Below are 27,028 nucleotides of genomic sequence, written 5' to 3'. Positions count from 1 at the left end.
TGATGCATGGAAATATCCTCACTAAAGAATAAAAAACTTGCTGCATGCAAACAAGGTACGCCACAGGTCACCATCAATTCCCTCACGACACACGGGCATCTAACAAGGAAGCATTTATATGGCGCCTTTGACGACTCCAACACGCTCTACAAAAGGACTATCACAGGCGAAGAGAATGATAAATGTTATCACTTCAAAGTGGAAGAATATCGTTAGGGAAAATAAGGATTCATACATACATTAAAACTTCGGTTAATGCATGAAGGGCGGCTTTCGTGACCTGGGTGGAGTCTGGCTATGTTGCCTGTGTGAATGAACGCTGGATACATTGTGATCACGCTGCTAAAGTGTTACAGTGATGGCAGGGGTACTGCGTGCTTCCCGCTCTGTCTGCAAAGTTCTCAGCCAGTGTCCCTCTACTGGGCAGCTCTTTGCGGGGTGTGAACCTACTTGCATCCACCCCCTACCCCACTATGGGAGTCCCTTGCATCGTCAGCATTATTGTTTTGCACGAACATCTTGGGCTCCGGGGTTGCTCGTATCCCGTCCGCTATCTACCCCCCTCCGGGAGCTGCGCATGCGTAAAAGGGCCCCTCGCGCCTCTATCCTCGAGGCACAGACGCCCCCTTCCACCATCACCTCCGCGCATGCGCTACTGACAGCGAAAGGGCAGCGTTGCCCGCCGCGCATGCGTGCCGGGGGCGGAATTCGGGCTGGGTGGCCCGAGGAGGGGCGGGCGAGCGCAAGCGCAGTCGGTAGTCTGGCCCACGGCGCACGCGCACTGATGCCGTGAGCGTCAGTGCGCACGCATGTTTCGAGCCGTTAGGTCACACGCAGATATAGAGTTGGAGCGGAAGAAACAGGCGTTTGGGTTGTGTAAACCGAGAGAAGCGATTAGAAAGCCCGTGGGTTGAAGGTGGCTGAAAAAGATATCGTAGATGGGAGGGGGTTGCAATTTTTTTTCCCGTTTGGTGTCGCGTGTGAAGTGGGTGAAGGAGTAGGCACGCGCGCGCACGGGCAGGCCCCTGGTTTTCACACGCGCGCTGGGCGCCACTAACCGCCCAGGCAGCCAGCTGCTCCTCCCACCCGACTCCTCCACCTTCCCGAGGTGCACCGGTCGACGGGCGGCTTCGGGGCAGCAGCAACAAAACAAGGGAGGGAGCACGTGATAGCGAGAGAGGTGTGGGGGAGGGGGAAAATTAGAGCGGGATCCGGGGAGAGTGCGGCCTTAGACGGGGGTGAAGAGCAAGTAAAGCAGCCCTGAGCTTAGAAACAGGGGGAAGGAAGAAAGAAAGCGACGAGAGGGCCGCAGGGGTGGCCGTGGAAAAAGGGGCGTTTTATTTAGCGGAGGAAATTCGCCATCAGGGAGGAGTTAGTGAGCTGCAGAAATTAGCACCTAGTGGGAGCCGCCCTTTCCCGGAGTCTGGGAAAGCCGCATGCGAAAAATCCTGCCCCCTCTCCCTCCTTCTGGAGAAGAGGTCGGTGGGTCATTGCAAGGACAGGGTCATCCAGCACTAGCTGGGGTGGTATCGGGTACCACTCCCCACCCCTGTCCAAATGCCCACACTACCCGGTAATGAGGAGCACGGAGGTTCATGGTGAGCATCGAGGCTCAGTGGCCAGAAAATAGGAGGGAGGACTTGCCATCGGTGGAAGAGTTTGTTTTGGTGATCGGCACCGACCGCTCCTGGGTTGAAGGGTCTCGTTGATGGACGTGAGTTTGCAAGAGACACACGGGAGCTGGGGCTGTTTTTCATGCCAGAGGGTAAGATGTCTCACTTTTAAACCTTAGCAACGCCTTGATTTCACCTCCCGAAGTTTTAAATGGCAATGGAGTGTGTACGGGGAGGCTGTTCGCTTATTTATTTTAATTTCTTTAAGAGAAGCACTGAACTATACGCTTATATATGTAACTCCTATGCACTACTGCAGAAGTGCCTGCCTTGTCAAGGTAAGGCGGGAGTTTACAATCCTCAATTTGCAATTCCTGCAGATTTCTTTCGGCATCGTGTGCGCTTCTAAGTCGAGAGGCCTGTAGCTTGAACGGGAGCCCGTGTCTGGGAAGATTGCGGGTTGAAAAGAGGGTAAAGGGTTGGGCGGGGGGTGATGGGGAACTGGGCTCGAAGTGTGAAATCCGGGATGTAAATTCAGAGTATCAGTCGGCTCTGGGGAGAGTGGCAACAAACAGCATCTTTTGATGTTGACACGTATGGAACAGCCTCCCCAAACACCCCGATCCTGGGATCAGAGCCCGAACAATAACCTCCCCAAACCCTGAAAATCAGATCCCAGGACAATAACTTCCCCAACACCCGGACCCTGGGATCGGAGCCCAAACAATAACCTCCCCAAACCCTGAAAATCAGATCCCAGGACAATAACCTCCCCAACACCCGGACCCTGGGATTAGAGCCCGAACAATAACCTCCCCAAACCCTGAAAATCAGATCCCAGGACAAGAACCTCCCCAACACCCGGACCCTGGGATCAGAGCCCGAACAATAGCCTCCCCAAACCCTGAAAATCAGATCCCAGGACAATAACCTCCCCAACCCCCAAACACCCCGACCCTGGGATCAGAGCCCAAACAATAACCTGCCCAAACCCTGAATATCAGATCCCAGGACAAGAACCTCCTCAACCCTCAAACTCCCGACCCTGGGATCAGCCCGGGACAATACCGTCCGCAAGCATCATCACTTTGGGGATCAGAGGCCGGGATCTCCTCCAATTTGACAATCGGGCCACTTTGGGTAGCCCCATCCCGTTCCTGTCCGGAGAGGAGGAGGACAGTAAGGCTTCTGCCGTTTCCTCCCACCCCCAACAGTCACTGGGATTTCAACTGAAAGGAAGGAATTCATGGGGAGGCACCGAAACGGGGCTTCATCAGCCGCAAAACTGAGAAAGAAAAACCCGAGCCCCGGCAGAACAAACAAGTGGCCTTGGCCCCCTGGGGCCAAGAGCATTTCAAAGGGTGGGGTCTGCGTTCCTCCCTGTGGGGACTCCCAGGTTGGATTGTGTGACCGAGTCCGGGGTGGGCATTTCCACACGTGATAATAACACACACATGATTCCCGGGGTGGGGGTTGTTATTCTGCGCTCTGACCCTGTTTATTTGGGGTTATTATCCCGGGCTCTGACCCCCAGGGTCGGGATGTTTATTCGGGGTTATTATCCCGGGCTCTGGCCCCCAGGGTCGGGGTGTTTGGGGGATTATTATCCCGGGCTCTGGCCCCCAGGGTTGGGGTGTTTAGTGGGGGCTATTATCCCGGGCTCTGGCCCCCAGGGTCGGGATGTTTATTGGGGGTTATTATCCCGGGTTCTGACCCCCCAGGGTCGGGGTGTTTGGGGGGTTATTATGCCGGGTTCTGACCCCCCCAGGATCGGGGTGTTTGGGGGGTTATTATCCCGGGCTCTGAGCCCTGCAGCCCCCGCTGCCTTTTCTCAATGTGAACGCTAACAATGTCGCCGAGTCTAGGGCCGCTCGGCTGAGCTGCTCCTGGCCGCCGCCGTATCTCCCCTTGGATGGGATCTGTGGGGTGGGGGAAGGGACGGGTTATCATGGTCCAAAGATCGGCGAGAGGAGTTGGTGGGGTTGGGGTATTGAAAGTTCCGAGTCGGGGCCGAGGTGGATCGAGGAAGGCGCCAAATCAGGTCGGGGAGCTCGATTGGAGCGGCCTGAGGCGGCAACAACTCCCGTTCACGTGGTGAGGAGGAAACGGTGAGACCGGGTACGACAGCTTAATGTGTACGGGCAGGGGAGCGGCACCGAAACAACCACCCACCACCTTCCCGGTGACCGCCTGATCCACCGGGTCTTAGGCGCTGCAGGGACGTCCATAGTCAAACCTGCCTAAACCAGGCAAGAAAAATCGAGCGAAGCACGCTGTCTGTCGATTTCAGTACCTAGTCACTCAGCCCCCTCTTTAGAGGGACATTGCACCCTCCACACGCTTCCTCTGGTCTGTGTGGTGTAATCAGACTCTGCTGAACAGAGCCAAGTTTTCATCGGTTTTGCACCGTGGATAATTAGGTATATGTAAGTAGGTATTTGCACAAGTTGGATTATGTCGTTTTGCAGATTGGAGATCTGAAAAGCACATTGGTTGATTGTGATATTAGTAGACCCAGGATTGGGCTGATTTGTGGGCTTGTTTATAATTTTTTTAAAAATCAGCGTTTGGAGGAACCACAACAAAACCAATACCAACTTGCCAATAGAGAAACAGAATTTTAGATTTTCTGTTTTCCAGTTCATCAATTTAATGTTTCACTTTTAATACATCATACCAATATTTTGAGATAACTTAAATACTGTACTACACAACACATAAACATATTTTTGGTCACAGGAACTGTTCCTTTAGGAACATCACAAAACTCAAGAATCTGATTTAGTTATTATCATTTGCATTTTATGTTCTGTTGTTAGGTATCTTCACTGTTGACAAATATTGAAATTGCATGCATAATGATAGCACAAATGGAGACTGACCATTTTGTTTAACAACTTACGTTTGTATAGCACCTTTTGTGCATAAAATATCCCAAGGCACATCATTGGAGCTTTATCAGACCAAAAAAAAAATCACACCAATTCATAAAAGGAAATAAGGACAGGTGTTCAAATTCTGGGTTAGGTTTTAAAGAGACTTAAAGGAGAGGAGAGAGGCAGCGAGCTTTACAGAGGCCATCAGTACAAGGGACCTAGATAGCAGAAGACATAGCTGCCAACGGTGGAGCAAAGAAAATTGTGAATGTGCAAAAGGCCAGAAATTGACTTCTATTTCTTCATTTCTTTTGGAAGTAACCAGTATGCCATATTTGTTTAAATTGACTTTACACCAAATAGCCAGCGAAATATTGCAAAATGTTAATTTTTTCCTCAATTTCTTATGTACAGAATTAAATGTGTTTAGAAGTGAGTTACAGGCTGGAATTCAATTTGAAAAAATTCAGTTGGTTTATATGTTGTAGAATAATAGATGCCTGGGAGAAAGTTGCTAGAATGTAATTGAGAGGTTTGAATAGTTTTTAAATAATTTTAGATGCTTAGGAATGAAATATCATCTGGGTATCTTGTTGAGGGGATAGTATATGTAGCTAGAGTGCCTAGGTATGAAACTGAAACAGTTTATAATTGCACTGGGAAACTGACAATCTTGGAATACTTCAGTGTTACCATTGTGACTATAGCAGTGTCAGTCATGGTGCATTTTATTGCTGTTAATATGCCAAGATTACTATTTGTAATTTTTATTCTGCCAAATATACATATGCTGTGTATTTCTGTGTATGTAAGTTCATATTTCAAATAATGTGTTTGGAAAATGGTTAGACACTAGTTAGTCAGTTGTGTAACTTTTCAGTGATGTTTGTAAACTGACTGATCTGACTGATTTAATTTGCAGTTGAAAATTTTCAGATATCTGAATATTGCTTTCAGGAAGTTCTATTGCATTGATTGAATCGGCCTACTCCTGCTCCTTGTTCTTATGCTATGCTGTATTAACAGTCATGGAGATTAGGCTTTTGTACACTCCCATGCGTGGCATGCACAGATGTGAACTTCATTTTCTTTCGTTATGGGACTGGGTTTGGGTGTTGCAAGTTCTCTTTCACTAATTGTTTGGGAATGAAATATGAATGGAAAATCTTAGTTTTGGCTCTGGGTTAGAAGGTAACAAACAAAAGTTAATTTATATCAATACCTTTTTCTGATACTAGAGTAGTGTGTCCTATTTAAAAATATAGTATTGGAAAGATGACTAACAAGGTAATAAAACACAATAATTTATTTGGACTTGGCGATCACTTTGGTACTGAATAAACTTTCCATATTACTCGCTAGTTACAGGGCCTTAAGACTAGTGGGTGCTCAGATATGGTTTGTTAGTTTCTGCCCGCCTTTTAGTGCACTGGGTTTCTTGCTTCTGGTTTGTCACGCATTGTTCAACACTGCCTACTCTTGCTCCTAATTCATATGTTCGTATGGTTGAAGAAATGCACTAGGAAAATTAAATGTTGCATATCTGACAGCCTGCTTTATGGATATAGAGGATATACATCAGGGGCCCTAATTGAAAGTGATCCATATCAGGAAAGTGGATCCAACCAAAGACCATGCAAACAACATACAATAATGTAACATTTGCCTGAAATTATTAAATTTCATTCCCCGCCAAGAAGCTCCCCTTTTAGTATCAGAATTCACTGTATGGCACTGATACGTGTTAACTTGGAGCTGAGAGTTGGAGTTCTTTGGAAACATGGCATTGTGAGCTGCTACCATGGGTGCAGAGAAATTGAGCTTGAGATCCTGTTGGAATTTTATTTCATGCTGTAAATATTTTTGTTTGTATCTTACAGGGTGGTAAATGGGCCTCTCTTGACGACAGGTTTGGATCTCTTCTCTCTCTTTCTCTCACGGATGGGCTTTGACCTCCAAAGAATATGGAGAATCAGCAATTAATGTATGCAAAGCAAGAGACCAACACCTCACCAAACTCGGGCACACCCGCTGCATACTTTGTCATTCTCAAGCAGGCACCTGGTAGTGGTGGCACTGAGCGTAGCATGTTGGTGGCTAAACAAGAACTTGGGGGTGTCGGTTGCATCCTGGAGAAAAGAAACAAATTGGGACCAGGGAGAGTCCGCCACCCATTTGAGTGCCACTCTGGAAATGTCTGCGTCACCTTAGAGAACCAGGAGATGTGGAGTCAGTTTTACAAGCGTGGCACAGAGATGATCTTAACAAAACACGGCCGGCGCATGTTCCCAAATTGTAGATTCTGCATCTCGGGGCTAGATTCTTCAAGGAAGTACATCCTAGTGATGGATATCGCTCCCGTTGACAACCACCGCTACAAGTGGAATGGGCGCTGGTGGGAGGTAAATGGTAAAGCGGAACCACATGTCCTTGGCAGGGTGTACATTCATCCTAATTCACCTTCCAGTGGGAGCTACTGGATGAGGCAACCCATCTCCTTTTACAAACTGAAACTTACCAACAATACTCTAGACCAAGAAGGTCACATCATCCTGCATTCCATGCATCGGTACCTGCCACGCTTGCATGTCATTCCTGCTGACAAACTCACTGATGTAATTCCTCTCAATGGCCCGAACGTACTCACCTTCACTTTCCCACAGACAGAGTTTGTGGCTGTGACTGCATATCAGAACATAAAAATCACTCAACTGAAGATTGACTTCAATCCATTTGCAAAAGGCTTTCGAGATGATGGGCTAAACAGTAGGCCCATGCGGGAGTTGAGGCACCGGAGCAATGAATCAACAGACGGAGGTTGTAGTGATGATTCTGCTTCTTCCAGAAGTGTGGTAACTGAGCCCAGTGGGCACTTTAAAATTAAAAGTGAGGAACAATCTGAAACGCAGTCTGAGCACAGGAAGATGCAGGGTGATATCCACGCATCTCCAGGTGCAAGTTTTGATGGGGAATTATATAACACTGACGAAGAGGAAGGGTCTCTAGAAGCCGAGATACCAAAAACAAGTGAATTTGTTGCAGGAATGGGCATGAGGCAGAAGAGAACAACTGAAAGGTAAGCAAAGGCTTTGAAAGATCAAAAGATTTGCTATACCTCCTTGTTTTAATGTTTTAGCAGTTTTTCAAATTTGGCTACCCCATGACAGCAAGATGACCTCTTTCATTTTATACGGACAATAAAAATCTATCTCTTTAAAAACATGCAGTCTATTGTCTGTAATGTTTAGGTAGTTGGCTCTTTTTCTTTACTTGCTTTGATACGCTTCATACTCACCAAGATCAGTAAAAATCCCTCAATGCCTCCCTGCATCAAGCATGCTCACGAGAATTACAGGATAGGTTGAATGAGGAGTTAGAGGTGCATCAATACTGCCCCAACTCTAACCTCAGAAGTGCCTCCACTACAACAGTGTGACATTACCATTTTCAATCTGGGTCTTGTGGCTTCTATAAATTATTATAATGAACTATTTTAATGTTTCTGGGTGTTCCCATTGCGAACTAGATTGTGTGTTCTGAATTTGTTTTGCTTAGCCCTAAGCTCAATAAGAGAGAGGAAAGGTAATTTTTCATGTCAGTATGAGATTTCAGTAGTAAAAGGACAGTGTTTGAAGACTGAATAACATTTGGGTTATTCAACCTTCAAACACCCATTAAGTTTCTTACAGTAGAGACTGCGTATGTGCTATTGTGAAGAAGATTAGCTAGTAGGGTTTAACGAAAGAATAGGCAAGTTAATACATAGTGCAAATCAAGTAAGTGGCAAATTGGAAAGTGGCATTGTTGGTGTGTGAGATGCTTGGCATTGCAATTAATGGCAGTTCTAATTCATTTCAAAGTTAGAGTTTATGTTCAGCTCTCATTTCAGAACATTGGATTTTCCTGCATTTGGTGTGTTATGCTGAATAGTTGTTTGCCTGACAGTGTAACAAATGTACTGAAAGATGGTATAGCTACCTCTGTTGAATTGTTGTTGGGTGGCTAAGAGAAACTTAGCATTTCTTTCTTGTGAGGAGATGAATAAAATCAGGACAGAGCAGCACATAAACAAGAGTGGTTTATCAGTGTAGCCCTGTGTATTTTGTTCTGTCGCTCTACCTCGGCAGGACGTTCAGTTGAACACTTATCCCAATTCGTGAATGGTGCCTGGAAAGTTGAACAATTTGATAAGTAACACCCATGTAGAATTTGAATCTTGTGTTAAGCAAGCTTATCTCAGATACATTTGACCTAGTAATTTTGCTTCAGCCTGGATTCTCTTCACTCGAGACAGTTGCATTTAATTTCAGTATTCAAGACTAGTGAATTTCATGCCATTGTGATTGGCCCATCTTCTCTACTTTGGCATGCAGATAAAACCACCTGCAATCTACTTGAAATTTTGTCTGACTGTTCCCAGCTTTCATAGGAAGTGCTACTTTGACTAAAGGTAGAATAAAAACAATTTCAGTTAGGGAATTGAAATCTTTGTTTCTTGCAAGAAAATGTTATGTAAACTCACTAAAGAGATTAGCAAACTGTATAATAGAACATACCAAACGTATTACTTTGCCAACTGGAATCTGCCAGTGAAAATTGGTGCCCCTCTCTACATATGTAGTCACCTTTGTGGGTTAATGTTCTATACTGCAACACTAGTTAGCAAAGGAAGTACTAGAATCAATCTCTACTCCGTCTTACATTTATTTACAAATTGAAACATTACAATCATACACCTAACCCAACCGCTCAGCAGTTTCAATAAGTGTCTCTTTTATATGTGAAGTGAAACTCCAATTAATGCCCTGCACCTGCAGGATCTTCTCAGCATTCCATGGCAGATACTTGAAATAACTTGTATGCTTCTGCTGAGCATTTTGACTTGGTTTTATTGAATAAGGCAATAAGTGCTTAGGTACTCTAGTGCTCTAAGTTGGTTGTAGCAGTTAGGCCAGGGATTCACTGCCTCAAGTTTCTGTTGCTACTTCAGTGCATTATAATATTAATTTGATTTGTCTACTGCCCTTCAAGTCTTCTGGAAACATTCTGCCTTGCAGCAAGGAAACTTTTACCCTTGGTGATTTTAACTTTTCTTGCAAATTCTCCATGTCCCCTTTCCCCTTATTTCCCTTGGCTCCTGCCCTCTCTCAACCTTCCCACCTACATATAGCCCACCTATTGATTGTGTCATCTCTAGAGATCCTGCCCCATCCAAAGCTCTGTCTTCTCCAAAGTTATCTCTAAGCACTTCGATTTCTCTTTGTATACATATTGCCTTGCCTACTTTAAACTTATCTCAAAGCAACTGCCTCCTTGAAAGAAAATGTGACACTGCTGTTGTTCCAGAACCCTCTGATAGTCCAGATGTCTTCAATTTCACTCACCTCCACACATCTTTCACATGCAATTTGTTCCATGCTTCTGCTTTCAGTATTGTTGTCCTCTTTGAGTCCCCATCAATCTCCGATTCTGTTAGTACAATTCTCCTTTCTGTGCCCTTAAATCAGAAAACTGCACATTGAAACACACCTGTCCTTGTTCACTTCTGGACCTAGCTTACTGAATTAAAGGAATGGACCGAAATTTGCAGTCAGAGCTAAAGGCATGGTGGATGCTACTGATCTCGAAGAAAGTTGCCCGCAAAGGTTTAGTGGGACCCAGAACATCAATTTCCCCTATTCCAAGGTGACTTTCAATCTGGGCCATCTATAGGGGAACAGTGGTGCTGAGTAAAGTCATCAAGCAGGCTGAGCAGCCAATCAGATTGAAGGACTCTTACAGACAGCAAACCAGGAAGTAAAAATCACAAATTATGGTTTACTTTTTAACCATTTCACACAAAGCAAAATAAAGATTGGGACATACACATGGGGTTAAGGTGGAAGATGAAATATCAAACGTTAACAGAAAAATTAAAACTCATGGAATTTTCATCATGGAACAAAGAGAATGATACTCTACATGTATAAAACTAGTTTTTCCAGGTCAGAGAGGTTATTAATTATGGCTGGGTATGCAGTTTAAAAATTCAGTTACATCTCATTCAACAAGGCTTAGTATTTTCAATGATTTTTACGAGAATGGCGCATGAAATATTTATGTCAACTCAGTGATTCTGTATTTATTGCATTTGCGAAGACTGCATCAGTGCACCCTGTGGAGCTGCAGGAAATTGCTGACAGTAATATCCAGAGTCCCATGTTAAATTGCACATGTGGATGCTGAAGGTTGCAATCTGTTTCACATAGTAATTATGACATGGTGACAGTCACCACCATTATAAACACACTCTGGGCCTAAAATCATATCACTTTCTTTCCCTTTCCAAATTTTCATGCTATTTTATGGCACTCCACGAAGCATAGGACACCCTTGGCTGCTCCCTGAGCTTCCGGTCACTTGTCATTTTAATTTTCCACCTTGCTCTCATGCTGACCTCTGTATCCTCCGCCTTTTGCAATATTCCAATGAATTTCAATATAAGCTTGAGGAACGGCAGCTTGTCTTTCGATTAGGCACTTGATAGCTTCCGGACTCAACACTGAGTTCAAAAGTTTGACTGTAACGTCTGCTCTCGTTTTGTTTCCATTTTCTATGCAGGTTTCAGTTTCACTCTTGTTTTTGCTTTCAGATGGCCACTGTTAATTATTCTGCCATTCACACCTGCCCTGGAAAGATAATTGTTTCTTTGCTTGTCCCATTACAACTCCCTTTGACGCTGCACTACCAGCTCTTGTCAATTAATCTCTCCTGTCTTCCAACCTATCCAGATCATCCATTTTGTCCTTTTTCCCAGCCTTCCCCCTTTTACTTGTTTAAAACCTATGACACTTCTAACTTTCCCCAGTTCTGATGAAAGGTCATTGATCTGAAACGTTAACTTTGTTTCTCTGTCCACAGGTGCTGCCTGACCTGCTGCATGTTTTTCAGACTTCCAGCATCCACAGTATTTTGCTTTTGTCTAGCCTCTGTGACATGCTGTCTCCTATGATCCCTTTCTTCTGCTCTCCACAGTCCTTCCCCTACCCAACTCCCACTTTTACTTTGATCACTAAAGAGTCATGCATTTCTCCATCTTAAGGATAAGATTTCTCCATCAGCTACCACCTCCCATTTGTTTCTCTCCTGCCCTACTCCTGCCTCAATGTTCTCTTGTACCGTTGTTCTTAATCTGCAATTTCATAGCTTCCCAAGATATCAGCCAGCTTATCTAAAGAGTGATATTGTTTTATGTGCCCATAACATTATGCTAACTTCATCAGACTACCTCTACTTGCCTCCAAACAAACAGACCAAGAGTAATGTACTGTATATAGGCTTGCTGATGATACAAATCTAGGTGGGAACGTAAGCTGTGAGGAGGACACAGAGGCTACAAAGACACATAGACAGCTTAAGTGAGTGGACAACAAGGCGGTAGATGAAGTAGAATAAAAGTGTGAGTATGTTCACTTTGTTAGTAAGAATAGAAAAGCAGAATATTTCTTAGAGGTGTGAAACTTTTAAATGTTGATGTTCAAAGGAGTGTTCTCATACAAGGAGCACAGAAGGTTAGCATGCAGATAAAGCATGTAGTTAGGAAAGCAGATCACATGTTGGCCTTTATTGAGAGGGGATTTGAGTACAAGAATTAGAAAGTCTTGCTACAATTATACAGGACTTTGAAACCACACCTGGAGTACTTGATGCAGTTTTGCTTTCCATATTTAAGAAACAATATACTTGCATTGGAGGAGGTGCAACAAAGGTTCACTAGATTGGCTCCTGGGATGAGAGAGGATTGTCCTAAAATGCGAGGCTGATTAATTTTGGTCTAAACTCAAGAATTTAGAAAATGAGTGGTGCTCTCATTGAAACCTACAAGATTCTGAAGGAGTTTCTTGGGGGGGAGACGATAATGTAGTGATAATGTCATTGGACTCGTAATCCAGAGGCCCAGGCTAATGCTCAGAGGACAAGGGTTCAAATCTCACCACGGCAGCTAGTGGAATTTGAATTCAATTAATAAATCTGAAATAGAAAGCTAGTCTCGGTAATGGTGACCATGAAAAGATCATCAATTGTCGTTAAAATCTTTTCCGGTTCACCAATGTCCTTTTGGGAAGGAAATCTGCCATCCTTACCTGGTCTGCCCACAATTGACTCCACACCCACAGCAATGTGTTTGACTCTTAAATACCTTCTTGAAATGGCCTCACAAGCACACGGGAGCGGACCTGTGTGAGAAGGGCAGCGGCGGCGGGGGATAAAAACCAGTGGCAGAGAGCCCCTTCAACTTGTTCCTACCTGTCAGAGTTGAAGTGTGGTGTCAAAGGAAAACGGGTAGGCGATTGGTGAGTATCTCTTCTATGTCTCTAATGATTGGCCAAGTGGTTTAACTCAGGAGATGTTATTACACCTGAAGAGTACAGTTAAGAACTTCACTTTTAAAATATTTAACATCCAAATTAATTAATTAAATAGAATAGAGATGGCTGGGAAGGCGACATGTTGCAGCTGTAGTATGTGGGATCTGATGGACGCCGGTGCGATCCACGGTGACCACATCTGCAGCAAATGTTGGCTGCTCGAGGAACTTTGGCTCAGAGTTGATGAGCTGGAGTCCGAACTGTGGATTCTAAGACACATCAGGGAGGGGGAGAATTTCCTGGACACTGCTTCACCCCTTAGATTAATTACATCAAATTTGGACCATGATCAGGGACAGGAGGGTGTGACTGCGAGTGAGGCAGGCATGGGGATTGAAGGATCCAGTTGTCGTGGTCCATGGAGGTACCAACGACATAGATAAGACTTGAGAAGAGATTCTGCTGAGGGACTATGAGCAGTTCGGGGCTAAATTAAAAAGCAGAACCACAAAGTTAATATCTGGATTACTACCTGAGCCACGTGCAAATTGTCGTAGGGTAAATAAGACTAGAGAGGTAAAAGCATGGCTCATGGTGTGGGAGAAACGGGTTCCGATTCATGGGGCACTGGCACCAGTTGTGGGGAAGGAGAGAGCTGTTCCATTGGGATGGGCTTCATTTGAACTACGCTGGGACCAGTGTCCTGGTGAATCGTATAACTAGGATTGTAGCTAGAACTTTAAACTAATTAGTAGAGGGGAGGGTTCAATTGAAGGGAAGTTTAAAAAATCAAAAAGAAACAAGAAAGCAGAGATGCAGAGTGGTGAAGAAGCAAACGATAACCAAAGTGTGACAGGAAGGGGCAGGAAATATAAGCAGGAGAGTGCAGCAGAAATTAGAACCAGAACGAGCAATAATGGTATAAAGTCAAAGCTTAAGGCTCTTTATCTGAATGCACGCAGCATTCGTAACAAGATAGATGAATTAACAACAAAAATAGAAATAAATGAATATGACGTGATAGCTGTTACAGAGACATGGTTGCAGGGTGACCAAGACTGGGAACACGATATTCAAAGGTATTCGATGTTCTGGAAAAAGAAGCAAAAAAGAAAAGGAGGTGGGGTAGCTTCATTAATGAAGGAAGGTATCAGTGCACCGTTGAGTAGTGATATAGGTACAAAACATCATGATGTGGGATCAGTTTGGGTGTAAATAAGGAATAGCAAGGGGAAGAAGTCAGGGGTGGGAGTCGTCTATAGGCCCCCGAAGAGTTGGCTTACTGTAGGACAAAGTATAAATCGTGAAGTAATTGAGGCGTGTAAGAAGGGCGCTACAATTGTCATGGATGATTTTAATCTGCATATTGACAGGACAAATCAGATTGGCAGGGGTAACATTGAAGACGAATTTATAGAGTGCATCGGGGATTGTTTCTTAGAGCAATACATTGCAGAACCTACCCAGGAACAGGCTATTTTAGATCTAGTAATGTGTAATGAGGTGGGATTAATAAGAGGTATCGTAGTTAACGATCCTCTAGGGGATAACAATCACAACATGATAGAATTTCAAATTCAGTTTGAGGGAGAGCAAATCAGGTCTCAAACCAGTGTCCTTAACTTAAATAAGGGCAATTACAGAGGCATGAAGAAAGAGCTGTCTAAAGCAGGCTGGGAAAATAGACTAAGGGATAGCTCAGTGGTGAGCAGTGGCAGACATTTAAGCAGATATTTCATAGTGCTCAGCAAAAATTTATCCCGGTCAAAAAGAAGGACTCGATGAGAAGGATGAACCACCCGTGGTTAACAAAGGTGGTCAAGCAGAGTATCCAATCAAAATCTAAGGCATACAAAGTGGCGAAAACTATTGGTAGGCCAGAGCATTGGGAATTTTTTAGGAACCAACAGCGGGTGACTCAAAAGCTAATAAAGAGGGAGAAAATTGGTTATGGAAATAAATTGGCAAGAAATATAAAAACAAACAGCAAGAGCTTCTACAGGTATATAAAAAGAGAGTGGCTAAAGTGAGCATGGGACTCTTGGAGGATGTGACTGGAGAATTGATAATGGGGAACAGAGAAATGGCAGATAATTTAAACCAATATTCTGCATCGGTCTTCATGGTGGAGGACACTATAAATATCCCAAAGATATCAGATAAACAAGGAGCTAATGGGAGGAGAGAGTCTCTATCACGAGGGACAAAGTATTTGGCAAACTAATGGGACTAAAGGCAGACAAGTTGCCAGGGTCCAATGGCCTGAATCCAAGAGTTTTAAAGGATGTGGCTGTAGAGATAGTGGAGGCATTGGTCGAAATATTCCAGAACTCGCTGGTTTCCAAGAGGGTCCCAGCGGATTGGAAAACTGCTAATGTGATGCTCCTGTTCAAGAAGGGAGAGAGACAAAAAGCAGGAAACTATAGGCCAGTCAGCCTAACATCTGTCATTGGGAAAATGCTAGAGTCCATTATTAAGGAAGAAATGGCAGGGCATTTAGAAAAGCTTTACACAATCAAACAGTCAACATGGTTCAGTGAAAGGGAAATTGTGTTTGACAAATTTGCTAGAGTTCTTTGAGGAAATAACAAGCAGAGTTGATAAAGGGGAACCAGTAGATGTTGTGTATTTGGATTTCCAGAAGACATTCGATAAGGTGCCACATAAAAGGTTATTGCACAGGAGAGGAGCTCACAGTATTGGGGGGTAATGCATTAGCATGGATTGAGGATTGGTTAACACACAGAAGACAGAGTCGGGATTAATGGGTCTTTTTCAAGTTGGAAAGACGTAACTAGTGGAGTGCCACAAGGATCGGTCCTAGGGCCTCTATTTACCATCTATATTAATGACTTGGAGGAGGGGGCAGAGTGTAATATACCCAAATTTGCTGACGATACAAAAATAGGTGGGAAGGCATGTTATGGTGAGGACATAAGGAATCTGCAATGGGGTATAGATAGGTTGAGTGAGTGGGCAAAAACTTGGCAGATGGCATTTAGTGTAGGACAGTGTGAGGCCATGCACTTTGGTAGAAAGAATTCAAAGGCAGATTGTTATTTAAATGGAGATAGACTCCAAAAAGTGCAGTGCAAAGGGATCTGGGTGCTCTTGTGCATGAGACACAAAAAGTTAGCATGCAGGTGCAGCAAGTAATTAAGAAGGCAAATGGAATTTTGGTTTGTATTGCTAGGGGGCTGGAGTTTAAAAATAAAGAAGTCTTGTTACAACTGTATGTGGTGTTGGTGAGGCCGCACCTGGAGTAGTTTGTACAGTTTTGGTCCCTGTATTTAAGAAAGGTTATACTGGCATTGGAGGCAGTTCAAGAGAAATTCACTAGGCTGATTCCTGGGATGAAGGGGTTGACTTATCAAGAACGGCTAAACAGGTTAGGCCTTTATTCGTTAGAGTTTAGAAGAATAAGGGGTGATCTTATTGGAATTTACAAGACTCTGAGGGGGCTTGACGGGTAGATGTTCAGAAGATGTTTCCACTAGTGGGGGAACCGCGAACTAGGAGACATAGTCACAGAATAAGGGGACACTCATTTAAAACCGAGGTGCGAAGGAATTTCTTCTCTGAGGATAGCAAATGTCTGGAATTCTCTACCCTAGAGAGTTGTGGAGGCTGGATCACTGAAAGTATTTAAAGAGGAGTTAGGTAGATTTTTCAAATATTGGCGAGTTGAGGGCTTTAAGGAGCTGGCATGAAAGAGGAAATGAGGCCTGGGGCAGATCAGCCATGACCTTATTGAATGGCAGGTCAGGTTTGCGGGGCCTAATGGCCTACTCTTATTTCTTATGTTCAAGCCACTCAGTTCAAGAGCAATTAGGCATGTGCCAGTGACACCCACATCCCATGAAAGAATGAAAAAAGCTTAACAGGATTGACACTAAGGTGGTTTCCCTCGGTTGGGGAATCTAAAACATGGGGGACGCAGGCTCAGGATAAAGGTTAGGCTGATCATTTAGGACTGAGATGAGAAATTTCTTCACTTGGCAGTTTGTGAACCTTTGGAATTTTCTACCCCAGAGGGTTGTTGATGTTCCAACATTGAATGTGTTTAAGGCTGAGATGTACAAATTTTTGATGTCTCAGGGAATTGAAGGATATGGGGAGTGGGCAGGAAAGTGGATTTGAAACTGAGAATCAGCCGTGATCTCGCTGAATACTGGAGCAGACTCAAAGGGTCATATGGTCTTTCCCAGTTCCTAATTCTTATGTTCTTATTTGGATTTTGTCAGTTGCTCCCAATATTGAGGCTGTGTGTCCATACTCTCAAAACTGTTGTCATCAATTCCAACCTCTCCTTTCTCTGAAACCCTCAAATTTTTTGTCACCACCCAGCTCCTTATCAACCTCTCCCATCATTCTCTTTTTCAATTTTTCAATCTGTTTTCTGCTGTGCCTCCAACATTGAGACTATCCTGTTTAAAGTCACCAGTAACATGCTTTGTTATTGTGATTGTTGTAAATCATCCTTCCCTGTCTCCTTTGACCTTCGCATGGCATTCTGCCCCTTGTCCTTCACTCTGTGGTCTATCTCTCTGCCTTTGTTCCAGCTTGGCTCCACGCTTACCTGTCCAATGCAGCTGGCAGATCTCCTGCAATGGTTTTTCCTCCTTCCTTGGTATGGTCACATCAGGTGTACCTCCAGGCCTCTACCCTTGACCCCTTTTCCTTCCTCATCTAGATGCTGCTAGTTGGCATCATCACTCAGGCATCATTTGGGCTTTCACATGTGTGCTGTTTTATCTCTGCTGCCACTTTTGACCCTTGAGCACCACTATGCTGTCTAGCTGCTTAGACATAAAGTTTTGGGTTATAAGGACTAATTTCAGCTTAATATTGACAAAGCCAAGGTGCTCTATTTGGCTTCCACTTAAAACTGTGCAATAGTGTCTGACATTCCTTCAGATGGTACACTATCTGTCCTATTTGATTTGGAACTGATCCTCAAATCCTCCTTACTTGGCACCAGCAATATACCTCATTCCGTCTCCACAGTGTTGCTGCTTCCGCTTCACCCCATTTCAGCTTATCTGCACCTTTGGTGCCTACAGTCTTGGTTATTGCAAAGCTCTCCTTTATGATTTGTTCAACACCTGCATCCTATCTTGCTTTCAATCCCATTCCCAGTTACTCCTATACTCACCAACCTTCAGTATTTCATACTCCCATTGATTTCCGAACCCTTCACCTGAATTGCACATTCCTTCATGGCTGTTCCATCTCTGGCCTCCTTCACTTTCCTCCAACTCCATCGCTCTACTTTCAGCCACAAACCCTTCATCTACTTCAATTTCGCACCCTAATACTCTCCTCTGCCTTATTATCCCCCTCGTTTCCTTCAGCAGCCTTTTCAAAGCTTTCGTATTGCTATTCCCATTCCCCTTATTCCTTTCCTCCTGACTGTCACCAGACAAAAGCAGTCAGATTGTCTTGAAAGCCCAGCTGGGTCACTGTGTCCTTAAGGGAAGAGAACTTGCCACTTCAAGTTGTTGTCTCCTACATGTTACCCTGTCCCTCTTACTGCCCTTGGGACAACTAGAAATGGTAATAAATGCTGCTGTGTAAGCGTTGCCCACATTCCAATTTTTAAAAAAAATAACAAGTCTATTTCGCATCTAATTTGTCATTTTTGTGAAGCATTTTGTGATGTTTTATTTTGTTAAAGATGCTACACAAGTGCATGTTATTGTAATTGACAGCTAATTAGTTGAGGGTGAATTTTATGCTATTGTAGGTTAATTGAAGCCTTTCTCATTCTTCAATGTTGTTCAGCTTTCACATACAAACCTCTTTGTCTCATGGTTTCCTTTCTCACCTATTACAACTCCTGCAAACTATCTGAATTCTTTCTTTCGCAGCTATGTTCTCCCATATTTACCACTCAATCTCTGTTTCACAGTCAATGAGATGTAACTCAGAAGGGTCCCTAGGCTCGCTGGTAGTACACTCGCTTCTCTGCAGAGAACAAAACCCCAAGCCTACTCGTAGTCACACCTCCCTGTCCCTTACCATGGACCAAATCTGAAGTACTTAGCCTCTCATTATAGGACAAACCCCTCACCCCAGGGACCAACCCCTTAGGCTAAGTAAATTGGGCTTATATTCTCTGTTGTTTAGAAGAGTGAGAGGTAATCTCATTGAAACCCACAAAATTCTGAAGGGACTGGTTAGGGTAGACACTGAGAGATTGTTTCCACTGGTTTGGGAGTCTAAAACATGGGCACAGTCTTGGGATAAAGGACTGATTATTTAGGACTGAGATGAGGAGTAATTCACTCAAAAGGTTGTGAATCTTTGGAATTCTCTACCTAGAGTGCAGTGGATGCTCCAGCGCTGAATATTTTTAAGGCTGAATTAAATTTTTTGGTGTCTCAGGGATTTAAAGGAAATAGGGAGCGGGCTGGAAAATAGAGTTGAAGCCCAAGATGATTGTATTGAATGGTGAAGCAGGCTTGACGAGCCATGTGGTGTGCTCCCCCTTTTTTCTTGTGTTCTTGACTGTTTCCTGGATCAAAGTGCCTAGGTAACTTTCTCCCTCCCTGATGCATAGCCATGCCTGAAGCTCACGCTCCAGCTCATGAACTCTGTGCTGAGGTTCCATAAGCTGCAGAAGCTTACTGCAAATGTGGTTATTGTGGATCACTCTGGTGTCCACCAGCTCCCAAATTGGATTAGAACTCGTGAATTGATGTAATTCCATTGGAGTCAGCATAGCCTATCACCTTTCTTAATCACAGTTCCTGAGAGGTCTGGATTGATGCTACTAACCATAGAATAGAATCATAGAATGGTTGAAGCACAGAAGGAGGCCATTCAGACTGATGTATCTATGCCAGCTCTCTGCAAGAGCAATTCACCCACTCCCACTCCCCCACCTTTCCCCTGTAGCCCTGCACTTTTTCCCTCTTCAAATAATAAACCAATTCTCTTTTGAAAGTGTTACGACCGGCCCCCAGGTGAGGTACCCCAATTTATTAATTTCCCGAACGGGACCTCAATTTTGTAATACTCCTGGGTGAGGAGGAATGAGCTGGCTCCCCTTCTTTATTTAACCCCCTCAATTGGTCACAACAAGGTTAAATTAAAAGGGATCCCTTCCCCCATGAAAACCTTTTCCCAGTCCAAATCTATTTTTTTTTTAGGAGCTAATTTAACCAGGCTTTCTTGAGTCAAAGAAAGAGTAAGTTTATTAGTTGTTACAAACCCAAGAAAAATAATAAAACGCAACACGTGTGTGTGCGCGCACGTGCACGCGCACACACACACGCACACCAGAAAGGAGAAGTTAAAAGTCCAAACGAAAGTTAAAACAAAAATACAACCAGCCTTTGGCTTGTCCGTTAGGCGTAGATGGCGATATGTTGCGGCCATTAAGTTGGTTGATTCTGCTAGAGCTGACTTTGGTAGTTTTGCAGTTAGTTTGGACACGCTTGGTTCTGTAGGATAGCTGAAGAAGCTGTCCTATTTCCTTTTTGATTGTGGCCTCTGCTTTGAGTGCCCGCACCTCCAGCAAAAGAGAGAGACCTTGTTTGCAACTCCAGCAGTGACTAGTTGGTCCATACCACCTTTGCTTTTTTCTGTAGTAGGTCTGTGAGCAGGGCAGCTACTGAGCTGAAGTTTGGGATGAACCTGTGGTGGAATCCACACGTCCCCAAGAACCTCATGATTTCCTGTTTCATTGTTAGAATGGGGAACTGTGCTTCTGCTTGTACCTTTGCAGCCCTGGGCAGTACTTGTCCTTGACCCACTACATGTCCTAGATAGGTCACCTGAGCCTTAGCAAACTTGCTCTTTGTGAGAGTGACCACTAGGTCAGCTGACTGTACTTTCTGGAAGAGGGCTTCCAGTTGCTCTACGTGAGTTTCCCAGGTGTAACTGTGCACTAGGAGGTCATCTAAGTATACTACACAATTGGATAAGCCCGCCACTACCTGGTTCATGAGCTTTTGAAAGATAGCTGGGGCATTTCGGAGTCCTGATGGCATGATTCGACACTGGTATAACCCATCTGGAGCTACGAAGGTGGAGATTTCCTTTCACCAACAGTCAAGGGAACCTGCCAGTATCCCTTGAGTAAGTCTATCTTTGTAATATAGGCTGCTTTACCTACCCTCTCTGTGCAGTCTTCCAGATGGAGTATCGGGTAAGGGTCTGGTCACTGCACTAACTTTTCGGTAGTCAATGCGGAACCTTGTGGAGCTGTCTGTCTTGGGCACGAGCATAACTGGGGAGCTCCAGCTACTGCTGCTAGGCTCTATTAATTGGTGCTGTAGCATGTAGTTAATCTCCTCCTGAACCTGGGCCAGTTTTTCTGAGCCTAGACGATAGGGATGTTGCTTTATTGGAGGGGCCGCTCCCACATCCACATCATGTAGAACCAGCTTGTCTCTGCATAAACCTTCAAATGCAGTGAGCAGTGCTATTCTGCACTTAGGTGGGTGAATAAGGAGTCTAAGTTCGCTAGTTTCTCTGTGTTGGTTATCCAGGTAGTAGAGGGTTCAATGTGGGCCTCACTCATGTCTCCCTCCAATTCATTCCCACTGCTACCCTGCTCCTCCAGGTCGGTGGCTATGGGACAGACCGTTACCTGCCTGTCCCCTTCTCGGCTGTGATATTGCTTTATCATGTTGACGTGACATGGCCTTTGCTTTTTCTCCTGATCTGGAGTCTCAATTAAATAGTTTACTTCCCCGAGCTTCTTTGCTACTCTGTACGGGCCACTGAACCGGGCTTTTAAGGGTTCACCTGGTATCGGCAGGAGCACTAACACAGTCTCCTAGCTGAAAGGTTAGGGCCCTGGCTTGTTTGTCTGCCTGTTTCTTCATAGCTGTCTGGGAGATTTTTAAGTGTTCTTGGGCCACATCACAGGCTCTCAAGAGCGGCCCCGGGAACAATGTTACATAGTCTGACATGGCAACTTCCTCCTTTTGTTCTAAAAGCTTCTCCTTTATTAGTTTCAGAAACCCTTGCATTTGGTGCCCATAAACTAATTCAAACAGAGTAAAACCTGTGGACTCATTGGGTGAGTCTTTGGTAGTGAACAGAAGAAAACCTAGTCCTTTATCCCAGTCATGGGGGTACTCGTATGCCCTGATCATTGTTTTAAGGGTCTGGTGGTACCATTCTAGTGACTGCGGGTGATAGGCTGAAGACTTCAGCTGGGTCACGCCGAGGTTACCCATGATTTCCTGGAATATTTTGGACATGAAATTTGAGCCCTGATCCGACTGGATCTCGATGGGCAGACCATACCTGGTGAAGAATTGGGTTAATTCCCTCACCACCATTTTGGCAGATATGGCTCACAGGGGAACAGCCTCTGGGGAGCAGGTAGCCACATCCATGGTGGTAAGGATATACTGGTAGCCTCCTTTGGTTTGGGCAGGGGCACCACACAGTCCACTAACACCTTGCTGAATGGTTCCCCAGAAACCATCACGGGAAATATAGATGCAGGATTTATTACAGGTTGGGGTTTTCCCACAACCTGGCAGGTTCTGCAAAACCTTCCTACATCCCTTTGGAGGTGTGGCCAGTAAAAATGATGGCTGGTGCGGGCTTGGGTTTTGTGCATATCGACACGCCCAGGCATCAGAATTTTGTGAGCTAGCTGTAATATTTCCCTATGGTACTTTGGCACCACTACTTGGTGGGTCACTGTCCGCTCCTCGTTTGCAGGTCTGTGATGGGGGTCTCCATTTCCTCATTAGCACTTCATTTTTAATGTAGTAGCATTCAGGGACTGCTTCTGCCTCTGCTTCAGTGTGGGCAGTCTGAGCCAATGTTTTTAACAGTGGGTCAGCTTGCTGGACTGCTACCAAGGAAGATCTATTTATTACCTCCTTAGTGTCTTCTAGACTCCCAAAAAAGGTTTCAGATAAACAGATCACAGGGTCTTCTGTCTGCAGTGCCACTTCAGCCTCCACTGACATAGCTTGTGTGGCCATAAACCGAGTTACCGCGCAGTCAGGGATATTGTGAGGCACTTTCTTCTGCAGGGTTCTGTCTCCCTGATCTCAATGGGCTTCTCTGAGGCCACTGGGGATGTTGTTACCTTTGATCCCGCCAGGTCATTGCCGAGGAGTAGGTCGACCCCGTCCACAGGCAACCTGGTGAAGACTCTCACGGTTGCTGGTTCTGACACAAAGTCGCACTCCAGATGCGCCCAGTATAAGGGGATGGGCACGTAGCCTCCTTCAATCCCCTTTACCAACAAAGGCATGACAACAAGGTCATGCCATTCCCCAGCAGTAGAGTTAGGCTGGCCCCTGTATCCCTCAGTATCACTACAGGCTTACTCGCCTCACCCTGAGGAAATGTGGCCACCCTTCCTTTGGATACAAAATCCTTGTAACTCTCAGGGATTTGTTTAACCTCACCTGCACTTTCAGGAGTGCATCTGCAGGGATTCATAGCCGCAGTCAGAGCCATAGCTTGGTCTGCTATGCTCTCTGACTAACTATCATTCTCTGCATATGTGCCCCGATAAATCCCACTGTTTTTTCCCATAACCTCCAGCAGTTGGCCCAAAGGTGCCCTACCTTTTGACAGTTAAAACACACAGGCTTCTTGGACTCACTTTTCATCTCAGCACCATCCTTTCTGTCCTGAGGAGGGCCCCCAGCATTTCCTTCACTCCCGTAGGTGCTCAGTTTTCTATCACTCTCCCCACCTCTATTCTTTCCAGGTGGTTGGGGGTGACTAGGGGAGGGTGTCTTTTGGGACAAGGGTTTGTGGATCAGCTCGTAATCATCAGCTGGTGTGGCTGCCTGCCTGGCCCCTGTTACCCTCTGTTCCTCCAGGTGTTTTCTTATTGGGAAGGGTATGGAACTTTTAATTATTTCACAGAGGTTTTCGTAAGTGGCTTCTGTTTTGAGTGCCCACACCCACTGGCCAAAAGAACGTTGTTTAAGCCTTTCAAATTCCAGGTACGCCTGGTCAAGCCATTTCCTGAGGGTACGGCATTTCTGACGGTACGCCTCCAGCATTAACTGGTACACACTTAAAATAGCCCTTTATGCTGCCTCATAGTCAGTGACACTTTCCCTAGGCAAGAGGGAGTAAACCTTGTGAGCATTTCCTGAAAGCTTATTCTGCAGTAGTAGGGACCAATGTTGGACTGGCCACTTCAACTGCTGTGCTAATCGCTCGAAAGAGACAAAGAAGGCTTCATCTTCACCTCTGCTTCATCAAACCTAGGGATTAAATGAACAAACTGGATTGCCTCAGCCTTTAAGTCTGAGCTAGTGGTGTCTTCAAGGGATACAGTAGGCTTCCTGCCCCTCAGCTCAAGCTGTTTTAGTTTAAACTCCCTTTCCCTCTCTCTGTCCTGAAATTCTCTCTCTTCCCTCTGTGCCTTTCCTGTATTTCCTCTTTTTTCTTTTTCCTCTTTCCCTTTCCTTTTCTCTTTCCTGAAATTCTAATTTCTGCTGTTCCAATTCTAATTTCTCTACTGCTACTCTATCTGTTTCATCGTCTTCAACTTCCACCTGTAGACCATTGGCCACGCCTTTTAAAATTTTGTGTTTTCTGCCTTTTGGGTGAAATTCTAATCCTAAGTGCCTCACTAGCTCTTAACTCTTCAAAGGACGGAATGGTGAAAGTTTAATAACTAATGTCCCTTCTTTGTCTGTAAAAACACTGGCATCAAAGGTGGACATTTTTACATTTTAGCAGGGCAGACTTAAGAAAACCATTATGTGTTTCTTTTTAAATTGGCTTCAAAGGAATAGTTTACTTTCCCCACTCTAATTCTTTCACTTTGTCTTTGGTAACAATTCCAGCACCAAATCCCAATTTGTAATGACCGGCCCCCAGGCAAGATCCCCCAATTTGGTAACTTCCCGAATGGGACCCCAATTTTGTTATGCTCCCAGGTGAGAGAGAATGAGCTGGCTCCCCTTCTTTATTCAACCCCCTTGATTGGTCGCAACAAGTTTAAAGGGAACCCGTTCCCCCATGGATACCGTTTCCCAGTCCAAATTATTTATTTTTTTAGAAGGAGCCAATTTAACCAGGCTTTCTTGAGTCAAAGAAAAAGTAAATGTATTAGTTACTATATATCCGAGGAAAAATAATAAAAATGCAACACACATACTCCCGATTTCTGACCCGTGTATAAGAGCCCAAATAAAAGTTTTTTTAAAATACGAATCAGCCTTTGGCTTGTCTGTGAGACATAAATGGCAATATGTTGCAGCCGTTATGTTGGGTGATTCTGGTAGAGTGACTTTGGTAGTTTCTCAGTTGGTTTGGAGACATTTAATTCTGCAGGATAGCTGAAGAAGCTGTCCTGTTTCCTTTTTGATTGGTTCCGCACCTCCAGCCACAGAAAGGGGCTTTGCCTGTAACTGTAGTGGTGACTAGTTGGTTAGTGACTGTCACTCTCACAGCACACTAGTACTGCTCTGCTGCTAGCTTTTTAACACTTTTTTCCCCTGTGTGTCCCTGTAAGGGGGGAAAAAAAATGTCTTGCACCCAGAGTCTGTTTTCTTTGATCACATTCTGAGATATGAATCAACAGGAGATGCATTTTAGATGAGTGCTAAGACGTGGTAATCAGTCTTTTGTTTCTGCAACCACAGGAGATTAAGGCTCAGTCTTCTTGCATCTTTCCTATCTTCCTTTCAAGTATCTCTGCTTGAAGAAAGCCATGATACCTTTTCAGATGCGACATTTCATGTTCTCAGGACAGGCCTGTCAGTGTAATCCACAGAGAAATTTTCCAGAAAGTGGTCATTTTACATTATCAGCCACCTTTTGCTCAGTGTCTTTGCTTGTATTCCTTAAAAGCACACACGTCTTCATTAAAAAGTTCAATATGCCTGTAAGTAATTAGTGGCTGTAATCGACTTTTCATGATAAAAACCATAATTAAATCTGCTTCCACCACACTCCCAGGTAGTGCATTCCAGACCCTAACCACTCACTATGTTGAAAGAAAGCTTTTCCTCACATTCCCATTGCTTCTTCTGACAATCAGCTTCATTCAGTGTCCTCTGACTCTCGATCCTTTCAGCAATGGGAACAGTTTCTTCTGATCTACTCTGTCCTGACCTCATGATTTTGACACCTCTGAGTCTTATTGCCAGATTTGCCCACCCGCACTAATGTCTCAAATTTACCTGGTTTCTCAATGTTCTCTTCTCCAAGGCGAGTAGTCCTAGCTTCTCTTACCCATCTACATAACTGAAGTTCCTTGTCCCTGAAACCATTCTAATGAATCTTTTCTGCACCCTCTAATGCCTTCACACCCTTCCTCGGGCATGGTGCCCAGAACCAGGCACAGGGCTCTAGTTGAGGCCAAACCGATGCTTCATACAGGTTTGTCATAAAACTTCCTTCCTTTTGTACTCTGTGCCCTTATTTATAAAGCCCTGGATGCCGTATGCTTTTTTAACTGCACTCTCGACCTGCCCTGCCACCTTCAATGATTTGTGCACATATATCTCCATGTCCCGCTGCTCCTATACCTACTTTAGAATTGTACCTGTTATGGTATATTGCCTTTTCCCATTCTTCCTACCAAAGTGAATCACTTCGCACACTCTGCATTAAGTTTCATCTGCCAATTGTCTGCCCATTCCACCAACCTGACTGTGTCCTTTTGAAGTTTGACACCATGCTTCTCACAATTCACAATACTTCAAAGTTTGTGTAATTTGCAAATTTTAAAATTGTGCATTTCCACCAAAGCCTAGGCCATATATGAAGAGGAGCAGGCATCCTAACAGACGCCCCTGGGGAACTCCACTGTCAACCTTCCTCCAGTCCGAAAAACAACCATTCGCCATTATGTTTGTTTTCTGTCACTCAGCCAATTTTGTATTCCTATTGCTCCTGTCCCTTTTATTCCATAAATGCTAACTTTGTTCACAAGTCTGTTGAGTAGCACTTTATCAAATGCCTTTTTGAAATTCATGTACTGAACATCAACCGCATGACCCTCATTAACCCTTTCTGTTACCTCATCAAAAAACTTAAGCAAGTTAGTTAATCATGATTTGCCCTTAACAGATCCGTGCTGGCTTTCCTTCATTAACCTGCATTTGTTGAGGTGACTATTAATTTTGTTTCTAAAGCTTCCCTGACGCTGAGGTTAAATTGACTGGTCTGTAGTTGCAGGCTTATCCATACAAGCTTTTTTGAACAAGGGTGTAACATTTACAACTCTCCAGTC

The 27,028-nt window shown here is 44.5% G+C and overlaps 1 protein-coding gene across 4 annotated transcripts in view; it reads left to right on the top strand.

The window, feature by feature from the left end:
• Positions 1–801: 801 nt before the first annotated feature.
• The window catches only part of mgaa (MAX dimerization protein MGA a), a 111,835-nt gene continuing 85,608 nt past the window's right edge, over positions 802–27,028 (top strand). For all 4 annotated transcript variants that reach the window (XM_078563076.1, XM_078563077.1, XM_078563075.1 and 1 more), the window contains exons 1-2: positions 802–1,765; positions 6,370–7,565. In XM_078563076.1, the coding sequence (XP_078419202.1) occupies positions 6,454–7,565 (1,112 nt within the window). In that variant the 5' untranslated portion in view covers positions 802–1,765; positions 6,370–6,453. The remainder of the gene's footprint in view (positions 1,766–6,369; positions 7,566–27,028) is intronic.

Source organism: Cetorhinus maximus, chromosome 18 (genome assembly GCF_964194155.1).
Source record: "Cetorhinus maximus chromosome 18, sCetMax3.hap1.1, whole genome shotgun sequence".
NCBI classification, from domain to species: Eukaryota; Metazoa; Chordata; class Chondrichthyes; order Lamniformes; family Cetorhinidae; genus Cetorhinus; species Cetorhinus maximus.
This window is presented reverse-complemented; position numbering and strand designations above follow the sequence as displayed.